The sequence below is a fragment of the Leucoraja erinacea genome, chromosome 7 (genome assembly GCF_028641065.1).
Source record: "Leucoraja erinacea ecotype New England chromosome 7, Leri_hhj_1, whole genome shotgun sequence".
In the NCBI taxonomy this organism is placed as follows: domain Eukaryota; kingdom Metazoa; phylum Chordata; class Chondrichthyes; order Rajiformes; family Rajidae; genus Leucoraja; species Leucoraja erinaceus.
In genome coordinates, this window is record NC_073383.1 from 8,590,913 (window position 1) to 8,616,091 (window position 25,179).

Genomic DNA, 25,179 nt, shown 5'->3' on the forward strand with positions numbered 1-25,179 from the left:
CTATTTGGGATCCTTTACACCCACTTATTTTTAAATATGCTCTTACTGCCTTGATGGTAGTCTCTTTTCTCCCTCCCCCCCCCCCCCCCCCCTTCAGAATATTCAAAATATATTTTCTTTTGTTTTGTGGCCAGTGTGGTTGGAATATTGGAGGTAGGAAACTGAAAAGTTTAATTTGCAGTTAGGGTGGGTTTCACTGTTCATAAAAAGATTCACGGTTCTAAAAATATGAAGCAACAAATTCAACAGTTGAGCTAAACTCTATTCAGGGAGAAGAAATGCTCATTCCTGTAAAAGGTTTCTTATTTTCATAGTGATTTTTATTATAAATGCTTAATAGAAATGCAAAATTGTAAACTGTTCACTAATATAATTAAACGAAAAAAACATTATTGAGAAGAGGAAATATTCTATAATCAAAATTTCAAAGATCAGTTTTCTATTCATTGTCTTTAGTCCTGCACAACCATGCAACGTCCAATCTTGGAACTGAGCCTTGTAATAAGACTAGCTGGTGAATATTTTGAGAACTTTAAGAGTTTGTTGACCCCAGTCTGCCATACTTGTCTTTAATGAGATAGTTGATTATATCGTGATAAATATCCAAGGAAGTGCCTGGAGTGTGTATTCTATCCAAGTTAATGAGATTTTCCTGATGTTGGTACATACTCATGGATCCTTGCACAGCAGAATCTCTGGGTGTGGCTTAGAGTGACTGGCTACTTAGCAAAATTGCAAAAGAACCCATACTTTATTTAATTCAGTTGTATTGCCAGACCTGGTAATTGTGAATGACAATTTCAAGTCATTCCCAGCTGATCTATGCCTGACTTCCCAACTGATCAATGTACAGGTAGCTCAGCCATGACACATGTTACTATAAGGCTAATTGGATAAAATGCGAGTGTAAATTGGGGAACACAATTTATATTAAGCCGGGCAAATTGCTTATAACATGAAATCGATTGGGAATTGGAGACCAATTTAGGGTGGGGATAAAGGTCCAGGAGAAATATACTGTTTCCATGTAACGTCCCATCAGAAATCAGACACCATTGTTTTTTTAAGAATGCAGGCTACTAGTTTTGCCACATTTCGTTATTGAAATTGACAAACAATCTCTTCTATTGAAACTTATGCAATAATACACAGCCTTCAGTATTTTTAGTTTGCAGTGACAAAAATTGTTGCTTTTGAGAGAAAAAACTTTCATTTTTGAAAAGCCTGTGGAAAAAACTAACTTTGTTATTGCGATTCTGAAACTAGCCCTGAACATCTTTTCCCCATTCACACAATGTTGTATAATGCAAGATTTCTTACAATCGCATCAATCATGTAATGTCAGAACTAGCTATATAGTCTGTACATTCACACAAGTGTTTGGGAGATTGCAGTATGGGTTTTTGAACTGCTGCATATCTACAGGCATCTTCTGCATGTGGGAATTTGGTTTGCGGCCACATTTTTGGCCTGCAAACTGTTTGAGCTACGAACAATTCACAGAGAAAAATCTGCTGGAATTGGGGATCATATAATAAACGTTAGAAGATTTTAGGTGGCAAGGTGTCGCAGCGGTAGAGTTGATGCCTTACAACGCTTGCTGCATAGAAGACCCGGGTTCAAAAACTCACTACGGGCGCTGTCTGTATGGAGTTCGACCGTGTGGGTTTTCTCCGAGATTTTCTGTTTCCTCCCACACTCCAAAGACGTATAAGTTTGCAGGTTAATTGGCTTGGTATAAGTGTAAATTGTCCCAAGTGTGTGTAGGATAGTGGTTAATGTGTGGGGATTGTTGTGGACTGGGCAGAAGGGCCTGTTTCTGCACTGCATCTCTAAACTGAATGAAAAACACTGGAGAAATTTAATAATTGTAGCAATCAAACAAGAAGTTGCCTTGATTCCTCTGGCAGGACATTAATGGTGACATGAGCATTGTGTCCTTTTAATAGTCCAATGGAGAAATAAGGAACTGCAGATTGTTTACAAAAAAAAGACTGCTAGAGTAATTCAGCAGGTCAGGCAGCGTCTCTGGACAACATGGATAGGTGACATTTCAGTTCGGAACCCTTGTACAGACTGATTATGATTAGCGGAGCAGTGGTGGAGAAAGCTGGAAGGTAGCAGGGGCAGGACAAAGCCAGGAAGTAATTAGTGGATTCAGATGAGGAAGTTTTGTATAGACATATGGTTGACAAATGCCAGAAATGAAAAGACTAAAGGTGTGAGATAAAGATAGAAGAGTTGTGAATTGTGAAACCAGAGGAAGGAAAGGAGGTGAGGGGAGAAATGGGTGTGTCCAGATGGGATGTGGGGAAAAAGGGTGGGGCCGGAATTCTGCCTGGGTAACTTCAACTGGTGGAATGGCAGGTCCACTTGGACCTGCCATTCCATCCGCTTGGGTAGCTTATACCCTAATGGTATGAACATTAACCTCCAATTTTAGGTAACTTAGCAAAACCACCACCTTCACATCCCTGTGCAACACCTTGACTTGCACTCATTTGTCCCTGCCTCTTCCATCTAGGTTCCTTCACAGTTTGCAGTTCTTACATCTTTGGCCTTTTGGTCTCTGGCCTTTGTCCAATTGTCTGCCTATACAAAAGCACCCTCACCTGTATCCACCTATCACTTGCCATGCTTTGTCTTGCCTCTCCTCTTCCAGATTTCTTCCCCACCACTGCCAGAATCAGTCTGAAGAAGGGTTCTGACCCAAAACATCACCTATCCATGTTCTCCAGAGAACCCTGATCTGCTGAATACTCCAGCATTTTGTGTCTTCATTTAATACTTCATGTGATCTACCTTCTACTGTAATGTCGGTTCATGTGGACGAGAGAATGTGAATACATTCTGATGTGCAGTGTATACTATCAAAGGCAGCTAATTTTTTTTAAATTAATAGAACTCTTGTAAAAAGAACAATCACGAATGATCCTTGGACTTCCTATGTAAATATCACTGAAATGTAACACGAGTGATAATAATACAGGTGCGCAACCTTTTATCCGACAGCCTTGGGACCAGACACTTTTCGTAATTCGGAATTTGTCGGTCTTCGGAATGGAAATTGTTTAGCGTAGATTTTAATGGCTGGCTCAGTGGTAGAGTGCTCGGCTCATATCCGCAAGGTCACGAGTTTGCACCTTGATCCCGGCAGTTCCTCGGTCGCGAGTTTGTCTTCACTGTAGTTTTTTCTTGCAGAATAAATGTCTGTATGAAATGCAGTGTGTTGAATGAATTCCTGAATTTGTAAATGTGACCGAAGCATTGAATCACCTCTCGCACTCATGTCACCCTAGCGGGGCTACATGCCCTTAGGCGGCCTAAGGCGACATTTTCACACTCTTATATCCGTGTGCAGCAGAGGCAACGTGCGTTTGGCGCCAAACGTGAGCTTTGGTGTGCAGACGACATCCTGGAAAAAATGTCCGGTTTCTTCCAGGTAGGCGATATACCCTCCCGGGCAATATACCCTCCACTTCTCTTTTATGAAGGGGATTTAGTTCCCCTTTCTTCCAGGACCGACCGGAGGTTCTGCGGGCCACCCTCGGTGAACGCTCACTCAACTTTGTGTTGGGATTCCTACTCTCCCGCGCAATGTACCCTCACCTTCTCTTTTATGAATGGGGATTTAGTTCCCCTTTCGTCGAGGACCGACCGGAGGTTCCGCTGTCACCTCTGCGGGCCGCCCTCGGCGAACGTCCTGTCTCCCTGTCCCTGGGATAGTAGGGGGCGATCAAACAGCACAATAACCCCCTCCAACTCCAGAGGAATCCGCTCCCGGATGGGCCGCTACGGCAACAAGTGGCAGTTCGCCCACAGCCCGAGCTGCGCCACCCCAAGAACAAGACGTACCATGCCATCAGCTTCTGCCCCTACCGTGTTCCTCTGGAGTTGGAGCGGGGCTGGAGTTGCTGATCTGGGATCTCCGTGCTTGCAGTGGGCCTGGGGGTCGGTGTCCCGATGAGGGGGCACAGCTCGTGCTGTGGGTGAACTGCCACTTGTCGCCGTAGTGGCCCATCAGGGAGTGGCTTCTGGTGGTCCTGACGTCTCCGGCTAGTTTGCAGTTTTCCTCTGGAGTTGGAACGGGGCTGGGCTGCTGTTGGCTGTGGGTCTCTGGGATCTCCGTGCTTGCAGTGGGCCTGCGTGTCGGTGTCCCGTTGGTCCTGACGTCTCCGGTAATTGGCATTGTATGCTGGAGAGGGGATGGAAGGGGTCACACACATGGCCGGGAAGCAGAGGGGTGTAGGTGGGGTGAAACTGAAGGGAGCGACAATCTGCTGCTCCCTGCCCGCTGAGTTTAAAAGTTCCCACGCAAGACTGACGATATACTGTGTATCGTGAGTCTACCGTGGGAACTTTTTAACTCAGCGGGCAGACAGCAGCATATTGTCAATTATTAACCCTCCCGCGCAATATACCCTCACCTTCTCTTTTATGAATGGGGATTTAGTTCCCCTTTCTTCGAGGACCGACCGGAGGTTCCGCTGTCACCTCTGCGGGCCACCCTCGGTGAACGTTTTCAAGGACCTTTCTTCAAGGACTGAAAAAATGTCCGCTATTCGGAGGTTTTCGTTATTTGGATCTTCGGATAAAAGGGTGTGCACCTGTAATAGTAATATTTAAATATTATTGATCTTGTAAGGGCTGAGAAACATTTCTCAATCCTTTCACTTTTGAGGTTTTATCCAGAATTGGTTATTCCTAATTCAATTGAGTTGGTTCAAGTCCAGTCATGGAGACAATTCTGTATTTTGTGGGGAATTGGTTAAACGTAATTTATCTGCATTTGTACTGCAAGTATTATGTGATTCTGATGTATCCCTGTTTATGGATAAGTATAGCAGAAAAAAATGGAATGGCGGAGCAGAGTCTTTTAAAAAAATATTCAATTTTGGATGCTTTTGTTGAAACAATAATAATCCTGAACACTTATCTTTTAATTTCCCTTCACAAATGAAGAAATATTGAAAAGTAGACCCAGAATGTAGGATCAAAATATTTAATTTCTTTGATTATTTTCTTAAGAAGTAAATATAAAAAGGGATAGGCACAAAATGCCAGAATAACAGCGGGACGGCAGCATTTCTGGAGAGAAGGAATGTGTGACATTTTGGGGCGAGACCCTTCAGTGTGTAGTGTGTAGTGGGGAGACCTGCTTTACGTAGTCTTCGGAGAGGGTGTAGTCGCTGCTGGGCTCTCTTCACCAGTGCTGTGGTGTTGGTTGTGGACATCAGGTCATCTGACAGGTGGAGTCCTAGGAACTTCACGCATCCTGCTGGTTTTGCCGCTAATGCTCCTTTCCCCAGATGGCACTTCACGCTGCTGACCCTTTCCACATCAGCTCCATCGATGTGCGTAGATGTGTAGTGGGGAGACCTGCTTTACGTAGTCTTCGGAGAGGGTGTAGTCGCTGCTGGGCTTTTCCCGCCCTCCTGAAGTCAACCACCATCTCCTTAGTTTTTGCCACGTTGAGAATGAGGTTGTGGGATTTGCACCATCCTGTGAGCAGCTCCACCTCCATCCTGTACGCCGACTCATCATTGTCACTGATGAGACCCACCACCGTTGTGTCATCAGCTAACTTGTTGATGAAGTTGTTATTGAGTCTAGCAGTACAGTCGTGTGCAAGCAGACTAAACAGCAGGGGGCTTAGGACACAGCCTTGGGGCGAGCCAGTGCTCACGGCTATGGTTTTTGATGGTTACACAAAAAAGCTGGAGAAACTCAGCGGGTGCAGCAGCATCTATGGAGCGAAGGAAATAGGCAACGTTTTGGGCCGAAACCCTTCTTCAGACATGGTTTTTGATGTCCTACTGCCCACCCTGACTGCTGCCATTGAGATAGAAAGTTCAGGACCCAGTTACATGTGCCAGCATCAACCCCCAATAGCTCCAACTTCTCCACCAGCTGCTGCGGAATGATTGTGTTAAACGCAGAGCTGAAGTCTATGAAGAGGATCCTGGCATAAGTTTTTCCGATCAAGGTGTGACAGTACGAGGTTCAGTGTTGTTGAGACTGCGTCCTCTGTGGATCGGTTGGCTCTGTAGGCGAACTGCAGTGGGTCTAGGTCGGCAGGTAGACTCTTTTTGATGTGCTGCATAACCAGTCTCTCAAAACACTTCATTGCTATGGGTGTTAGAGCCACTGGTCGAAAGTCATTATGGCAGGCTGGGTTTGGTTTCTTCGGGACAGGCTACATTTACCATTTAAATAATGGTAAACTATCAATGCATTTTGAAATGAATTTTACTCGGATGCAAGCTAAGGAATGGGATAATTGTCAGCTGTCAGTTGGACAAAATTAGGACATTTTATTATTTTCCAAAATATTTTTCTCAATGTTTCTTGTTTAAAGCCTGCACATTCACCCAAACTACTTATTTATTTATTTCTTTATCATCTAATAACAGACAAGCCTGCAGCATGGAATGTACTCGATGATAAATAAATAAATAAATAAGTCGTTTGGGTGAATGTGCATGTGCAGGCTTTAAACAAGAAACATTGAGAAAAATATTTTGGAAAATAATAAAATGTCCTAATTTTGTCCAACTGACAGCTGGATTGGCACCTTCAGCTCCCTCTTGAATTTACCTTAGTTTCTATCTTTTATTTGGGCTGTAAATTTAGGTAGCTGTGCCTCATGGTCACCCCGACTGGCACAATAAATTGCAGCTCAAAAACTGGCCGTTTTCGAAGTTTTTAACGGGTGTGAAAGTGCGTGTTTTCCCCATTCACTAACATGTACCGGAAGTGTAGCATGTCCTCCACTTCAAATTTTCGGTCACGTGGGTGCGGATCTACGCTCCAGTGACCTTTCGTGAAATCACCCTATAGGGATATCAGTATGTGAACAATAAAATTGTTATGATTGAAGAATGAGAAATTGTACAATTGTCGACTGGAAAAGTGATTGCAAGAAGATCTGAGAAAAACATTTATAATAAGGACTAGACCAAGTGGGACCCGTTGTGTCAAGTCCCCTCAACACGTGGTTGGGGGGGGGGGGGGGGGGGGGTCGGCCTGTGGTGTCACAGACACACACTAACCTCCCCCCCCTTGATATCGTATTCATATTATCCATTTGCTCCTTTTATCCCATCCCATGCCCTATATACACGCATAGATCCCAACTGCGCAGGCATGCTAGAGAGGGATAGGGGGGGGGGGGGGGGTAGGGGTAGGGGGGTAGAGTGAGTGAGGGGGATAGAGTTTGAAGGGTGAGGGGCGCGGCTTCACAGGGGAGGGCTGGTTCCGAACGCAATACTCCGCCACTCACCCATAGGTCCCAATACTCACCACAACCTGGAGAGGGAGGCAGAGAAGGAAGGGGGGTGGGGGGTGGCAGAGAGGGAGGAGGGGGGGCAGAGCAGGGCTCCCGCTTAACTTTTGTTCCTTGTTGCTAGCCGGGCAACCTCGGCAGGTTTTTAGGTTGCCAAATGACAGATTAGGTGGTCATTTAAGACGGCTTGCATGATGCATGGGATAATGTGCTCGGACGAAGTGCGCAGTTACCAGTCAGAATTATGGTCAACGAAGCATTCACATATTATTTCTGCTTCAAATAAAGTCACACTTTAAACATATTCACCAATCAAGACATGATCTATTACACAATGACATGCAGTAAAATTACAATACAGTATCTCATCTCTTTTTACACGTTGCAATAAATGCAATTTATATTATTTCTTTCCAATTCCTTTGGCCCATCTGCAGGAACCTTTTTCAGACCCAACCCAAAACGTAATATTTTATTTTTGTCCAGAGATTCTGTCTGACCTGTTGAGTAACTCTAGCTTTTTGTGTCTTGTCTTCAGTTTAAACCAGCACCTGCAGTTCCTTCCTACACACACACAATACTATACTATACATTAACCACACACACACACACACACCCACACACCCCCCCCCCCCCCGATATTAATATTAATTCACTCCTTTCATGCAAAGCCCCCAACTGCGCAGGGGGGGCTGGAGAGGGAGGGGGTTAGGGAGAGGGAGGGTAGAGAGAGGTCAGAGAGAAAAAGGGGGGGGGGGGGGGGAGACCGGAGAGGAGGAGAGAGGAGTGGAAAGAGAAGATGAAGAATTGGGGTTTAAGGCAAAGGAGCCCTGTGGGGCAATACAAACATGGAGATCCTCCCTGTCCCTTTCGCTCACGCACACACACATGTGTATTGGCACCCGGCAACACACACGGGTGGGCACTCGAGTACAGGGCCCGACTTCATCTCCGGGCTCGTTCTTTCTGCGTCTTTTGAATAACCGTGGGGGGGTGGGTGACGTCGCTCGAAGCACGTGGAAGATTGTGTGACTGAAGCCGAGCAGACCCATTCGGTCTTAACTCTTTTTCACTGTTGCCAGCCGGGCAACCTTGGCAGCTTTTTAGGTTGCCAAATGACAGTTTAGGTGGACATTTAAAACGGTTTGCATGATAAAAGTCACAAACTAAACATATTCACCAATCAAGACATGATCTATACCACAATGATATGCTGCAAAATTACAATACAGTATCTCATTTATTTTTACACGTTGCAATTAATGCAATTTCTATTGGTTCTTTCCACTTCCAAACAAAAATGTGGTTGGATTATTCAGCGTATGATCAATCTGTGTCAATAAATCCTGTACCATGGTAACAAATGTACTTAACCATGCACACCACAGATTGATGCAAGCATGTTTTCTGTGAAGGACCAAAAATTACCATGACATGGCCATAGCATGGGTCGTTATTGCTATTGGTACAGAAACACTCGCTTCCCACATAATTTATCCATAACAAAATATACAGGTTACAAGGAAATTTCTAAAGGCATTTTATGATAATAGCTGTTAAAACCGACTATACCCATCTGACTGGTTAAACATTACACTAACTGACGAGATGGCCAAAGAACATAACTGCAGCAAATGTTCTTTTGGTAATATGTTTAAAGGTGTCAAAATGCCGCATTCAGATTAGATTTACGTGTTGTGAACAGCAATGTAGATAACCAGTTCCAACGATTTAAAAAAAAAAAAAAAAATAATTGTTAAACACCGTTTTCATCATTCCCACATCAGAATTAACGTTAAAATTTCAACTGAAATATCTCCTGGCCAAATTTGTGATGTATATGACCGACTAGAAGTAAAACCTGGATAAATCCAACATATAGTTGTGAATGTAGCTTATTAAATAACTACAATACTGATACTCCATATTAAGAGCATTAATTTGCCATTTAAAATGAATTCTGTAATAAAGTGTCAACAGTAGCAGTGACAATCGAATACTGCAGTTTTAATGGTTCATGTGTTCACAATTTAATCCATCTTTATGGACTAAAACAAATAATAACATTGGGAATTAAAACACATTTGATTGCATTCCGTTATCAAACATAGTCAATGTTCACTCTAAAGACATTTCCAGCATAATAGGGTCAGGGAGGGGGTGTGTGTGAATCAGTGCGGGTGGAGAGATGGCGGGGGGGAGGGGGGGGGTTGAGAAGGCAATCGGTGCGGTATGGATGGATTGAGGCGGGTGAATTAGTAAGTGTGTTGGTTGGAGTATGTACAAAGAGGGGAGAGCACGGGGGTGTCAGTGGTGTTGAATGGGGGGATCAGTACGGGATGGGGGGGGGGGAGATCAGTATAGGATGATGGGGGGGTTAGTATAGGATGAATGGGGGTAGACAAAAATACTGGAGAAACTCAGCGGGTGAGGCAGCATCTATGGAGCGACGGAAATAGGCAATGTTTCGGGTCGAGACCTTCAGACTGCTCCCCCCATTCTTCTTGAATGGGGGCATCAGTACTGGGGGGTTGGGGGGGAACAGCACAGGATGAAGGGGAGGATCAGTACAATATGAATGGGGGGGGGGGCAGTACAGCGTGGATCGGAGGGCCTGTGCAGGATGAATGGGAATCACTCCAGGCCGAATGAGGGGCTCAGTACAGGATGAATGGGGGAGGGGAGTTCAGTACAGGATCAATGGGGGAGGGATCAGTACAGGATGAATGGGGGGGATCAGTACAGGATGAATGGAGGGAGCAGTGCAGGATGAATGGGGGATATCAGTACAGGATGACTGGGGGGGTCAGGACAGGATGAATGGAGGAGAAGTGCAAGATGGATGGGAAGGAGGGTAAGTACAGCAGCAATTGGGGAACCAGAGTAGGATGGATGGGTGGGTGGCAGGAGAAGCAATGCGAGGTGGATAGGGTGATCAACGGAGGATGAATAGATTAAGTGGTAGATGGGGAGGGGAGCACAGGGGAGATCAGTGAGGACTGAATAGAGGGTGGAATGGGGATCAGGGCGGGATGGAGGAGGGGTCCCAGGATAAGTGGAGGGGGGCGTACAAGAGAGAGAGAGAGGGGAGGTGGGGAGGAAGGAAGGTCAGCGCTCCTCGGACAACATAGCCCCGCTGCTTTGGCCGTCCCTGTCCACCACCAAGTGCCGCCGCCAAAGGAGGAGGCGGTTGGGATCTTCGCCACTGCCTCCCCTCCTCCGCCAACCAACAGCAAGGTGCGGGGCCGAGCGATGCAGCTCAAAGATCCTATAGCTATATGATCTTTGGTGCAGTTGCTTCTGATGGCAGAAGGAGGCCCTCCCTCCTCCCGGCCTCGGCGTGCGGAAGAGTTTGTTTAGAAAGCGCCGTTAGCGGATTTGCAAGAAGCGGCCGCTATCAGGGCGGGCGGGGTGCGAGAAGAGGAGGAGATGGAGGCGCTGTTGCTGCCGCTGTTCGGGGCCCGTCATTCGCTCCGACCCTTCGTCACCCTGCACCTAATATCTTTGCCCCGCAATACAGCCGTCGCCGACACGAAACATCACGTTCCTTTTTTCCAGAGATGCTGCCTGATCCGCGGAGTTACTCCAGTTTTTTTTGTCTATCTTCGGTATAAACCAGTATCTGCAGTGGCAAGCTGTTTAGGTTGCCTGGCGGCACTTTGGGTGGTCAATGGCACCCGGGCAACCATTAATTTCGAGCCGTGCCATTGTGACGTCATCAGCGAGAGCTGCTCGTTTAAATTTAAGTCTTTTGATATTGTAAATATTTTATCGTTACCGCATAGTTTTTTCGCGAAGATGTAAAAACACACATACAAGATCAGAGTTTTAATAAGTACTAGACCAAGTGAAATGAGATGAAATCGGGCCCTGCACTGAAGCCGCTGTACTTGCAGTCCTTTGGTCGCCGCTGCCGGAGATGAAATTGGGCCCTTCACCGAAGCCACTGAACTCGCAGTCCTTTCGTCGCCGCTGCCGGAGATGAAACTTTTATTTTTAATCGATGGGAAAAATCCTCGGCACCTGATGAGCGGTGGGGGACTCTTGAGTAAGATGGCCAAAAATCACAGACGTACGTGGTAGCGTTTTGTCTAAAATCAATATAAAGCGCAAACAGGAAGTGGTCAAGATTAGACTTTTAATTATATAGAAGGCAAAGCAACTTTAATTAGGCAACACAGCTTTAGCATTTCCAAACCAAAGGCAACACAGCTTTAGCATTTCCAAACTATATTTTCAAACCACATTAAGAGCACTGACAGGTCAGTAAAACCACTCGCAGTTTAGTAGACATATGTTCAGTGTTATTCACAAATCGGACTGAGAGGCGTGACCCTCTCGCTCCCCCATCTTGCAGAGACTGACTGCGGCATTCAAGACTTCCGGGTTTTATAGTCCCTCCGGAAGGAGAGGGAATCTCAACATTTTTTAAACACTAATAACTTTTTTTGTCGTTGGGAAAAATCCTCTTGTCCTGCGCAGTGGAGGGTGACAGAGTAAATGGCCAGAAATCACAGCCGTAAGTGGCAGTGTTTTTTCTAAAAATCAATATACAGAACAACAGGAAGTGGTCAAGATCAGACTTTTAGTAATATAGACTAGACCAAGTGGGACCCGTTGTGTTCCGTCCCCTCAATGCGCACTTGCGGGGGGGGGGGGGGGGGGGCTGCGGCACCACACACACACTAACCACCCCCCTTGATATATTAATATTAATTCGCTCCTTTTACCCCCATCCCCCGCCCTATCTACTCAAACATGGCCCCCAACTCGCAGGCGCGGCTGGAGAGGGAGTGGGGTCGAGAAGGGCACAGACAGGGACACAGGCGCAGACAGGGACACGGCTTCAGCGCAGGGCCCAACTTCATCTCCGGCTGCGTCATTTGAATAACGGGGGGGAGGAGGCAGGGGTGGGGGGGGGTGATGTCACTCACAGCGCGAGGAAGGATGGCACGCAGACCCATTGTGAAGTCATCAGCGAAAGACAGTCGTTTTTAAATTTTTGTCAGATTTCGGAACATTTTCTGTAATAACAAGGTGATGATATAGTCAGAGTAGATGGAGAGAAGCTGTGGCTGTGAAGTGATGTAGAATAAAGATGATTGGCAAAGAAACTAAAAATGACCTTTTTATTAAACGCTAGATCAAGTGGGTTGCGGGTGGGGGGCAGCCTGCGGTGTCTCACACACACACACACACACACACACACACACACACACACACTAACCACCCCCCACACATACAGGATGAGGGAGAGAGAGGAGGGAGGAAGGGGCGGAGAGAGGGGGGTGAGTTGAGGAGGGCGTCCTGCGGCATCACACACACACACACACACCACCCCACACACATGCGGGGGGGGGGGGGGGGGGGGGGGAGGGAGGGAGAGAGAGGAAGAGGAGGGGAGCAAGTGGACGTGAACACAACGTACAGCCATTGTGACATCATCACGTCATCAGCCAAAGCCAGCCGAATTTCTAAGTTATTGGAAATTTTTGATTAATAACGAGAAATAATGCATGAATTTTTCAGATAAGGAGATTTTTCACTTCACGGGATAAATCTATACAGGAATATGTAAACTTTTACCGTTCAAGCATTGTTTTTTCTAGCAGTATGATTATACACACACACCCACACACATCCAAGATCAGAGTTTTATTTATACTAGACCAAGTGGGACCCATTGGGTCCCGTCCCCTCAATGGTTATGGGGGGAGGAGACGGCCTGCAGCGTCACACACACGAACCAACCCCACACACACACACACTAACCAACCACACACACACTAATAAACCACACACACAATAACCACCCCCATTGATGATATATTAATATTATTCACTCACTCCTATTATCCATCCCCCTCCCTATCCACTCACGCATAGCCCCCAAATCGCAGGCATGGCTAGAGAGGGAGAGGGATAGAGAGAGGCACAGAGAAGGACACAGGAGGGCACAGAGAAGGACACAGAGGCAGAGAGAAGGTTGCAGCCACGGCCCGAGATGGGGGGGTGACGTCACTCGTAGCGTGAGCAAGAAGAGAGCGTGATTTTTTTCAAAGGTCTTGCGAGCAGCGCTACTGGGCGACGTGACTTGCAGCGTGTGAACACGTCGTGCAGCCATTGTGACGTCATCAGCCAAAGCGGTTTCATTTTCTAAGTTTGAAGTTTTTTAACATTTTGATTACTGAAGAAATAAAGCTCGAAATTTTCAGGTAAGCCGATTTTTGACCGGATAAATCTCTACAGTAAAATCAAAGATTATCGTCAGGGCGTCCTTTTTTCGAGCAGTGTGATTATACACACACACACACATCCAAGATCAGAGTTTTATAAGTATACTAGACCAAATGCAGACCCGTTGGGTCTACTCCCCCAACGCAGCCGTTCCCTACCCGTAGCCCCCATGGGAGACGTGGTCCTCCAACTCAAGCGGCTCCGGAATCAGCAGTGCGGCTGTTATTAAATGGCGTCTTTGAGGCGAGATGCGGGCACCAGCAGCCGTTATGGTCGCTGGCCAGCAGGAGGCGACAAATTTAGTGGGTGGGGGGGGATTTTATTAAAAAATGTGTACATAAACACGACAAAATTTAATGAGTGAATACTTGGAATGAAAAGTGAAATCTCTACCGAAATGGAAAAAATCACGGCGTTTGTGGGTCGGGTGTTGGCGTAGCAACGAATCAAAGGCTGGCAGCCACAAGTCAGGAACACACAGCCAGCCAGCCAGACACACACAGAGTTTTAAAGATAGATAGCTAGATAGCTAGCTAGCTAGCTAGCTAGGATCTGGTCTAGACTGCACAGCGGACTGAAATAGGAGGCAGATTCAATTGTTGCATGCAAAAAGAAACTTGCTAAGTATTTGAAAGGATGTATTGGCAGACTAGAAACAAGGCAGGGGTGTCGGACTAGCTGGATTACTCGTACATGGGGCATTATAGATGCGACAAGGTGAATGGATTTCTTCTGGCTCAGTAAGAATTCTGTGATTGAACAATTGCATGCTTAGTTCTGTATAACATTTCTAATTGCAATTTAGTTACATTGAGAACGTAAACCTGGAGAGGTACAAGTGTTTTGCTCGGAGAACAAGGACAAGGACAAAGGACATTTATTATCACATACACCAATTGGTGTAGTGAAATTTGACTTGCCATTGCAGCACACAAATAATGATAAGACACCAACATTAAAGAATTTAACAATAAACATAAAAACATGCCCCCACAATGGTATCCCCCTGTAAGGGAGGGCACAAAGTCCAGTCCCCATCCCCCTTGTCCGCCCATAGTCGGGCCTATTGAGGTCGCCGCTACAGCGGCCGGATGTTTCAGGCCCTTCTCGCTGGGTGATGGTGCTCTGGCGTCGGGAGAACCCTCTCAGTGGCCTGGGACACCTGGTACGGCTGCTTCCTTACTGGACTCCGCGGCTTCCGAAGCCAAGCGCTGGATGGAGTTCCACCACTGGCGATCTCTGCGAGAGATCCCAGGCACCGGATGTAAAGTTCAGCGCCGCAGCTGGCCGCTCCGCGATGTTTCATCGGCTGTCTTCAGCTCACCGGAGTTCCAGCACGGCGACCCGGGCAAGGCATCGCCCGCTCCGCGATCGCGCTCCAGCGCTGTGCCGCCGCCGAAGCCGTGGTTATGCCGGTCCCCTCGGGAAACGCCGCTCCATGCCCCGCTGGTAGGCCGTGAGGACGGGTCGAAGATGCTGCCCAGTGAAAAGCCGCCTCTCCGACCAGGTAGGGACCAGGAAAAGCAGTTTTCCCCTTCCCCACCCCCCCACATAAAAAGGAATAGACCTCCAAACAAAACACTTTTTAACACATGGTTTCAGACAGCAATGCTGCTACTGAATTGCACGAAGTATTAAATCTTTGTAGGTTGGAAAGTAGGATTTTCCAATGGTTAAAAAATGTTTGGCGTTTGATGGAAATAGCATTGTATTAGTATTGGAATTTGAAAATAACAATGTCATTCATCTTCTAAACACCCAATACTCTTCCAAATATCCACTTTTGAAACAGTGGGGTTATAAATATGGATTTGCAAGACTGATTCCATGAATTGATTAATTAGACCATGTTTTAAATTTGTGAGTTGATTTTTGTTTTAAACTTTTCTTTTACAGCAGCAAAGTACTAATCTGCCACAAATGGATTCGTCATCACCATCTCCTAACCCAGTTTCACCAGTGCCACTGAATAATAGCAATCCAACCAGTGCCCCGAGATTTGGAACAGTCATTCCTAATCGGATCTTTGTAGGAGGAATCGATTTTAAAGTTAGTTGTGTCTGCGCTTGTTGCCTTAATTTATTTTCATAAAGTAGAAGATTTCAAATTCAAGACCATTTGTGGTTCAGGAAACTTTACTTTTTTTTTTCCAGACAAATGAAAATGATCTAAGAAAGTTTTTTGCACAGTATGGAACTGTTAAGGAAGTAAAAATAGTAAATGACAGAGCTGGAGTTTCTAAAGGGTGAGTATAAAACAACATTGAATAAGACTTTGTATTCTCTTCAAACTAGTGTAGGTAAAGGGCCTGTTCCACTTGGGTGTCCTAATCCGCGAGTCCAGAAGAGTGTCTTTGACCTTCAAGCTCGTGGGCACTCACATGGAAATCCTCGAGCTGGATTGACCGGCCCCGTTGTAACCGCAAGCTGGATCGACCGAACCGCGAGCTGCATCTACCGACCGCACACACACACACAAACAAATCGTGAAGGCGGGGGCCAGGGAAAGGGGAGGAGCGCTGTCTGCGCGATGAAGATGAAGGTAAACGGCTGCCACAGTAACGGTAAGTTCTTTAGACGGGGGGGGGAGGGGAGAAGGAGTGGAGACACTTAAGAAGCATAATTTAACCTACTTCAGGTCTTCCTAGGTCCTGAAAACCAATGAGCAAAATGCCCGGTCAGCAAAGGAGATTGCCAACGGCTGCCCTCGACTGCCTGTAACTAAATAGCGACTCCACTGCACTACGAGTGAAAAAGACCCATGCCGACCAAATTTTACTCGCTGAAAATGTTTCGATATCCTGAACATTTTTCCGCGAGTAGGCGGGAACTTCCCGCGAGCATGCAGGAGAGTTCCAGCGACCTCACAAGACCTCCTAGGACCTTGTGTCGACCATGCAGCGAGTTTGAGTCCAGGGCAAACTCTTCTAAACTCGCAGATTAGGTCGCCCAAGTGGGACAGGCCCTTAAGGAGTTGGTGCTTAGTATGCTGAGGAGCAGGGACGGCCTTAAGCCGATTGGACCGATTTCTCTCAATTGTGTCCCCGCGCCTAATTTTCCGTATTTCGTATGGAAATACAAATTCGCTTTGTTAAATAAAGATTTAAAAAAAAACATTCGCCATACGGATTTTGTACAAAACGAACATCCCATTTCCATCACTGCCTCACACGCGCACACACATATAACGCACAGACAGCTAACACACACACGTCACGCACAGACAACTAACACACACACAACTAAGTTAGGATGGGGTAGAAGCCCAAAGGGTAGGATGGGGCTGAATCCCAAAATTGAATGCCAGGACTGTTTTTTCGCCAATAGTTATAGGTTTCCAGGATCTAGTTTTTTTTTTTTTTTCATTTCGCAGTCACTAAAACAAGTGGTATTGTAACTATGTACTTTTCAAAGGTGATCTACACATTTTGTTTGTTACTTGGAGGTACATGTGTGCAATTTTATATAAAAATGTAGCTTAGATCTGTTTGGTCCATTAACTCGCAGGCACTTTTTAAGCGTATATTTTGATTACCTTCCATTCTACCATAGAGATATAAAGTCTATAATAGACTTTATTTGTATTTCTATGATTCTAGTTAAGTCAAAGTCAAAGTATCCTTTATTGTCATTCAGTCTGAACAAAATTTTGTTGCCTTGCAGTCACACATATAATAAAAATAACAATAACACACAATAAACACAAATTTAACATCCACCACAGTGAGTCCACCAGGCACCTCCACACTGGGATGGAAGGCAAAAGTCTTAAAGTCTTTGTCTCTCCCCTCCTTGTTCTCCCTCTGCGCTGAGGCGAACCTGGCCTCTGATGTTGTGACCCCACCGGGTGATGGTAAATAAGTCAGTCCCGCGGCTCAACCGTGCTCCGCGAACGGGCTGGTTCAAACTCTGGTGCTCCGGTGGTCGAAGCTGCCGCCCTCCAGTCCAGCGGACGAAGCTGTTAGCGGGAGCTCCGGAAAAACAGGTCACCGCCACAGATCCAAGTCGGGCCGCCTCCGGAGCGCCGCCATAGCCCCGAGGCCGCCAGCTCCGCCATTAGGCCTCAGCGCAGACTGAGACGGGGGACACAAGAAAAAAGTTGTGCCACCCTCCCGAAAGAAGAGACTAAAACCATGTTTCTCCCACCCCACCCCCCCACACATCACACCTATACAGCCTAATAAACTAAATTTAACTAACTTTAACTAAAACAGACAAAAGAAAACAACAACAAAAAAGAAAAAACAGATGGACTGCAGGCGAGCCGCAGCTGCCAGGCAGCGCAGCCACTTCAGACCTTGGCTGGGAACCTGGGGTTCTACAGACCTTGGCTGGGACCCTGGGGCTCACCAAGATTGTTCCCAATTGGGCCCCGCACCTCTTAAGGCCGGCCCTGCCTAGGAGATCAGAAATGGACATGACAATAAAAATATGATTATGGTTTCTCAACAATTGTGACCATAGTTTTTGCTATATCTACAATTGAGAGCAAAACCAAATATAAAATGTAAACTGAATGTGAATGGAATGACCTGCCGACCCATTCTGGCTCACACCAATCCCACGCCCGTTTAGAACCCCAGCTTCCGAAGCCACTCCCGACTCGCAAGCCCTTAACCCACTGAAAGGACACAAACTGCTGGTGTAATTCAGCAGGTCAGGATGTCTGGAGAACATGGATAGGGACATTGGGACCCTTCCTTAGACTGATTCAGCCGGTTGTGTTACTCTAGCATTTTGTGTTTCAGTGTGGGGCTTCCTTCCCGCTCACCTGCTGTCGCTTCCAAGGTGGAATATATCGGCGACTCTGGGGAAGAAGGAAGAGGCAGCTGCAGTAGGGGAAAGAGTTGGTGGAGGGGAGCCCCAGCTTCTGAACTTGGCCACAGTGTCCTTAAATATGGACCAGTTTACTGACTCAAAACATTTGCAAAGGATTTAATCTGTTTCCCAGACCAGTGCTCTTTGACATTTTGTCTTGGATCCTCCCACTTCAATTTCTGCTTGTGAACAGAGTAGAATCGCAGCCAAGTGGTTAGATTTTTCCAAAGTGCGATCAGGGGATCATGCGATTGGTGTGATTGATGTAGCAGTGTTCGAGGGTGTTTGGTTCAATGGTTGAACACGAGATGTACTGATAGTAATTTGGTAGTACAGTCTTGGAAGTTGCTCTGATTGAAGTTCCCAGCTACTATGAAGAAGGCCTTGGAATACTTTGTTTCAAGGCTGTTTTGTAACACTGTGTAGTTTCTCGTGTAAACTTGGCATCAGCATGGAGTGGGATGTAGGCTGCTGTCAGGACAGCTTGTGAATTCCCAAGGCAGATAGCAGGGACGATACTCAACCATAAGATATTCCAGGTCTGGGAAGCAATAGCTTGCCAGGTATCTGAACACCACAAGTCGTTAATTAGGAAGCAGGCCCCTAACCTTGCCCGAAGGAACTGTACAGTCCATCCAACTATACCTGCACTCTTAGATCTCTGCTCTACCACACTCCCCATAGCCCTGCCATTCACTGTGTAGATCCTGCCCTGGTTTGACTTCCCAAAATGCAACACCTCGCACTTCTCTGTATTAAATTCCATTAACCAGCTCAAAACATCCCACCAGCTCCGGGAGCTTCGATCGCACCGACTGCGGATGGTTCGACTGCCCTGACCGTGGGAAAATAAAGAGGGAAGAAGAATGGACTTTATTGCCTTGCATCACAGTGAGGAATGTGGGGAATCCGCTGTGGTGGATGTTTATGTTAACTTTTATGTAGCTGTGTGTCTTGTTGCTTTTAAAAATATATTTTTTTAGTATGGATGGATGGTAAATCGAATATCATTGTACCTTAATTGGTACACATGACAATAAAAGACCTTCAATCTTGAAGTTCAAAGGTCCTTTATTTCCACGTGTACCGAGGTACAGTGAAATTTGATTTACCATAGTCATACCAAAAAGGCAACAAGATACAAAACTACATAAAGATTAAACATAAACAGCCACCACAACGGCGTATGAGAATCCCTAGGGCACAGCACAAGAGGAGACCCACCGCCATCAGTTCAATGTCCGGGTGACACGCGCTCCTTTACCGTGATGTGACCAGAGTTGTGCCGACTGCTGTCACTCTCTCTGCACGTCCTGTCCGCCCATCCAGAAAGCCGTCCACACTCACACCAGACTCCAGGATGTTCTAATGGCGCGATGTACCCGCAAACGCAAAGGTCACTGCACTCACTGCAATCCCTCCACGAGGTCCCACCAGCATAGGCAGCACGTCCATCTTGTTTTTTGGCAACCTCACATTCCCCACTATGATGGAATGCAAATAACTTTTACCTTTTACCTCCTTTTCAAAACACCCGCAGTCGGGCGATCGAAGCTCCCGCAGTCGGCTATCGAAACCCGCGCAATGAGGCGGTCAAAGCTCCTGCGGTTGGAGTTCCCAAAGTCGAGGTTTCTGAAGTCATGTCCTCTTGTTTGAATCTTCCCTATTCTCAAAGGGAAAGGCTTGTCCACATCAACTCTTGTCTATCCCTCTCATCATTTTAAAGACCTCTATCAAGTCCCCCCTTAACCTTCTGCGCTCCAGAGAATAAAGACCTAACTTATTCAACCTATCTCTGTAACTTAGTTGTTGAAACCCAGGCAACATTCTAGTAAATCTCCTCTGTACTCTCTCTATTTTGTTGACATCCTTCCTATAATTGGGCGACCAAAATTGTACACCATACTCCAGATTTGGTCTCACCAATGCCTTGTACAATTTTAACATTACATCCCAGCTTCTATACTCAATGCTCTGATTTATAAAGGCTAGCATACCAAAAGCTTTCTTTACCACCCTATCTATATGAGATTCCACCTTCAAGGAACTATGCACGGTTATTCCCAGATCCCTCTGTTCAACTGTATTCTTCAATTCCCTACCATTTACCATGTACGTCCTATTTTGATTTGTCCTGCCAAGGTGTAGCACCTCACATTTATCAGCATTAAACTCTCATCTTCCATCTTTCAGCCCATTTTTCCAAATGGCCTAAATCACTCTGTAGACTTTGGAAATCCTCTTCATTATCGTGAACACCCCCTATCTTGGTATCATCTGCATACTTACTAATCCAATTTACCACCCCTTCATCCAGATCATTGATGTACATGACAAACAACAAAGGACCCAACACAGATCCCTGAGGCACCCCACTAGTCACCTGCCTCCAACCCGACAAACAGCCATCCACCATTACCCTCTGGCTTCTCCCATTCGGCCACTGTTGAATCCATCTTGCTATTCCTGCATTTATTCCCAACAGTTGAACCTTCTTAACCAACCTTCCATGAGGAACCTTGTCAAAGGCCTTACTAAAGTCCATATAGACAACATCCACTGCTTTACCCTCGTCAATTTCCCTAGTAACCTCTTCAAAAGATTCAAGAAGATTAGTCGAACATGACCTTCCAGGCACAAATCCATGTTGACTGTTCCTAATCAGACCCTGTTTATCCAGATGCTTGTATATATTATCTCTAAGTATCTTTTCCATTAATTTGCCCACCACTGAAGTCAAACTAACAGGTCTATAATTGCTAGGTTTACTCTTAGAACCCTTTTTAAACAATGGAACAACATGCGCAGTACGCCAATCTTCGGGGACTATTCCCGTTTTTAATGAATTTTGAAATATTTCTGTCATGGCCCCGGCTATTTCCACACTAACTTCCCTCAATGTCCTAGGGAATATCCTGTCAGGACCTGGAGACTTATCCACTTTTATATTTTTCAAAAGTGTCAGTACTTCTTTTACTTTGAAACTCATAATATCCATAGCTACTCTACTAGTTTCCCTTACCTCACATAATTCAATATCCTTCTCCTTGGTGAATACCGAAGAAAAGAAATTGTTCAATATCTCCCCCATCTCTTTTGGCTCTGCAGATAGCTTCCCACTCTGTCTCTCCAATGGACCAATTTTATCCCTCGTTATCCTTTTGCTATTAATATAGCTGTAGAAACTCTTTGGATTTACTTTCACCTTACTTGCCAAAACAACCTCATATCTTCTTTTAGCTTTTCTAATTTCTTTCTTAAGATTCTTTTTACATTCCTTATACTCCTCAAGCACCTCATTTACTTCATGCTGCCTATAATTATTGTAGATCTCCCTCTTTTTCCGAACAAGATGCCCAATTTCCCTTGAAAACCAGGGCTCTTTCCAATTTTTACTGTTTCCTTTCAACCGAACAGGAACATAAAAGATTCTGTACTCTTAAAATGTCCCCTTTAAATGTCCTCCATTTCTCTTCTACATCTTTCCCATAAAACAAAATGTGTCAGTTCGCTCCTTTTAAATCATCTTGCATCTCATCAAAGTTAGCCTTTCTCCAATCAAAAATCTCAACCCTAGGTCCAGTTCTGACCTTCTCCATAATTATATTGAAACTAATGGTATTGTGATCACGGGACCCAAAGTGCTCCCCAAAGCATACCTCCGCCACCTGTCCCGTCTCATTTCCTAACAGGAGGTCCAGCAATGCCCCTCCGATACGGAAAAAGTCGCAACTCCGTCGATGGAAGAGATTAAAAAAGTTAATGAAAATGTAGGATAATGCCCCTGTCCCACTTAGGAAACCTAAACGGAAACGTCTGGTGACCTTGCACCCCACCCAAGTTTTCCATGAGGTTCCCGGAGGTTTTGGTCACTCTCCCTAATGGTCGAAAGTGGTTTCCGCATGATTGAGGCTTCCATGTTCCTTCGATTATTTCAACAAAATCAAAACCGGCCTCGACTAAAAATAGGTTGCCGTTTGGTCAAAGCCAGTGGAGTGGGGTCGCTATTTACTTACAGGCAGTCGAAGGCCATCTCCTTCGCTGACCGGCCATTTTGATTGGCTCATTGGAGTTTTCAGGACCTAGAAGATCTGCCGGAAGGTAAAATGCCTGCTAACTTTATTAAACTTCTTAAAACTGTCTCTCCCCCCCCCCTTCTCTCTCTCCCCTTCTCTCTCTCTCCTTCTCTCTCTCCCCTTCTCTCTCTCCCCTTCTCTCTCTCCCCATCTCTCTCTCCCCCTCCCGCGCTCTCTAAAGGACTTACCGTGCTCTGTGCCAGCCGTTTACCTTCCTCTTCATCGCGCAGACAGCGCTCCATGGCCCCCACCTTCGCGATGTGTGTGTGCGGTTGGTAGCAAAGATCCTGTAGGATCTTTGGTCAGTAGATGCAGCTCACGCTTCGGTCGAGGCTTTCCAGGCGAGTGACCAAAACCTCTGGCGACTCATGGGAACCTTGGGTGGGGCGCAAGGTCACCAGAGGTTTCCGTTCAGGTTTCCTAAGTGGGACAGGAGCATTAGTGTGGTTGATCAATGTGGACTCGGTGGACCAAAGGGATGGTTTCCTTACTGTGTTTATCTGTGACTAATTCAGTTTCTAACCACAAACACACTTGTATAGTTATCTTGGGCTTGAGAGAAGGGGATAGATCCATACTTTATGGAATAGTTGTCCACCGTGGGAATTCATTTTTCCTTTTTCCTGTGAAAATGAAATTAACAAAATGTGCAACATAATATTCCAATGTAGATTAAAGAATGTATTTATGTAGTGTTAATTAGCAATTAAAATGAATGGAAAATTCCATGTCATGTTTTTACACTGCTGTAAGTTTTTTTTTTAATCCATCGTGGACAAGTGACACTGTTGCAATAAGTGGGAATATGAAATATGGTATGACCACTGTGATAGCTGGCACAATATGTTTAAATATGACCCAAGTGATTGACTTTATTTCGTGACAGAAGAGTGTTCAAGCATGTTGCACAGGAAATTAATCCTACGGGTGTGCTCGTCCTTCAAGGAACATTGGGGTGAAGAATCGTAGAGCTGAGATAAGACGTTTTAAAATCGTATCACCTTGTATGCCTTGATTTTTTTTTTCTCTGCTGAAGCAATTTTTCAGCCTACAAAATCGTATTTTTGTAATCAGCCATGCTTTTCAACATAGCTATAAAAGGACAAAACTAAACTTAAAATATTGACATGCTTTAAATTATCAGACACCGAAAAATAATACTGGTTTTATTATATTTCCTTAAATTTATCACGTACATTTAAATTAATTTGTTGCCTATACTTTTCTTTAGGTATGGCTTTATTACCTTTGAAACCCAAGAAGATGCTCAAAAAATTTTACAAGAGGTAGGAGCAAATATTTTTTTTTTTTTTAATGGCGACATCACTTCATTTCTCCACCTACTCTAGGTCCATGTAATAGTAGAATATATTATATTTACCAAACAAAATAAAAATAACATGAAAATAACAATAAACCTATACATAACTCATTAAATAACTTCTCATTAACATCACAAATTAAATCTTAAACATTCGAAAAGGAATAGGATTCGCTCCACTACTCATCAATTAATTCACAAACATTACACACACACACACACACATATATATATTTATATATATATATATATATATATATATATATATATATATATATATATATTTTATATTTATCGCCCATAGCCCCCAACTTCACTAATGTATACCCCAGGACAATGGTGAGTAAGGTGGGCCAAAAATTGTAGCGCTATCGTGTAGTTTTGGCGGAGTTTCCAGTACACACGCACATACAAACAAACAAACAAACAAGATCACCACTCACCCGTTACGCAAACGTAACCCGATCCTCCATCCCAACCCCCCACAAGGAAAGTTCTGGAAATGAAACTTTCCCTATTCCACCCAAGGAAAATTGTGGAAATTCAATCTCTCCCCTATTCCACCTCTCCCAAAGAAACGAAGAGGTCCCCCACCGATCTCCCCCCCCCCCCCCACCCCACCACAAGGAAACCCACATTTTTAACAATAAATGAAACCTCTCCCCTATTCCACCTCCCCCCACAATAGAAAAACTCCTCCCAAAAAATCTAAATGAGATTCCATTGTGATGTACCCATTCCCTCAACACAACCTGTTCCCCCAACGCAATATTCCACCACTCGCCCATAGCCCCCAACTGCGTAGGCGCGGCTCATACACTCCCTCACCTCTCCCTCCCTCTACTTTTCCCTACCATCAGTCACTCCCTCACCTCTCCCCTTTTGTACTCACCCACTAAACACAATGTTTAAATGACATTTCATCTCCTCCCTTCCCCCACTCCCCACCTCCCCTTGCAACAAGAAATCTCTCTGCACTGGCTGGAGCTTATCCCAACACTGTTGATTGGTAGCTGAGATCCCATTGTGATTGGAGGACTGTGAGATCCCATTGTGACGTCACAGCTTGTAACTGCCAGAATCTCCGATCAACTGTCACAGCATCTGTCAAGTTATTCTTCTCAAAGTGTTTTTTTTAAAAACTTGTAAATGTCAATAGCTTGTGAAATATATCATCAATCTGAATGAAAAATAATTTAGTGCTACCGTTTTGGCGTAGGCCCCAATCACATACGCGCGCATAGATAGAAACAAGATGAGAATTTTAGTAATATATAGATATATCTGGCCGTACGAAGCTTTTCAAAAAAAGGGGGGTGGCATGACAGGATTACAAAAAACTTAATGTGAAATAATGTGCGCGCTGCGCACATCACGAGTGAGAAGCGTGAAGTCCCTCGATGCCAGAGTCCAGGGGTTTTAGATGCCCTCTGATGCATTCTG

At 45.3% G+C, this 25,179-nt stretch overlaps 1 protein-coding gene across 1 annotated transcript in view; it reads left to right on the forward strand.

Moving 5' to 3' along the window:
- The window catches only part of LOC129698618 (protein boule-like), a 92,526-nt gene that overhangs the window by 2,626 nt on the left and 64,721 nt on the right, over positions 1–25,179 (forward strand). Inside the window, exons 2-4 of the mRNA XM_055637737.1 lie at positions 15,419–15,571; positions 15,676–15,767; positions 23,647–23,701. Coding sequence (XP_055493712.1) covers positions 15,419–15,571; positions 15,676–15,767; positions 23,647–23,701 — 300 coding nt within the window. The remainder of the gene's footprint in view (positions 1–15,418; positions 15,572–15,675; positions 15,768–23,646; positions 23,702–25,179) is intronic.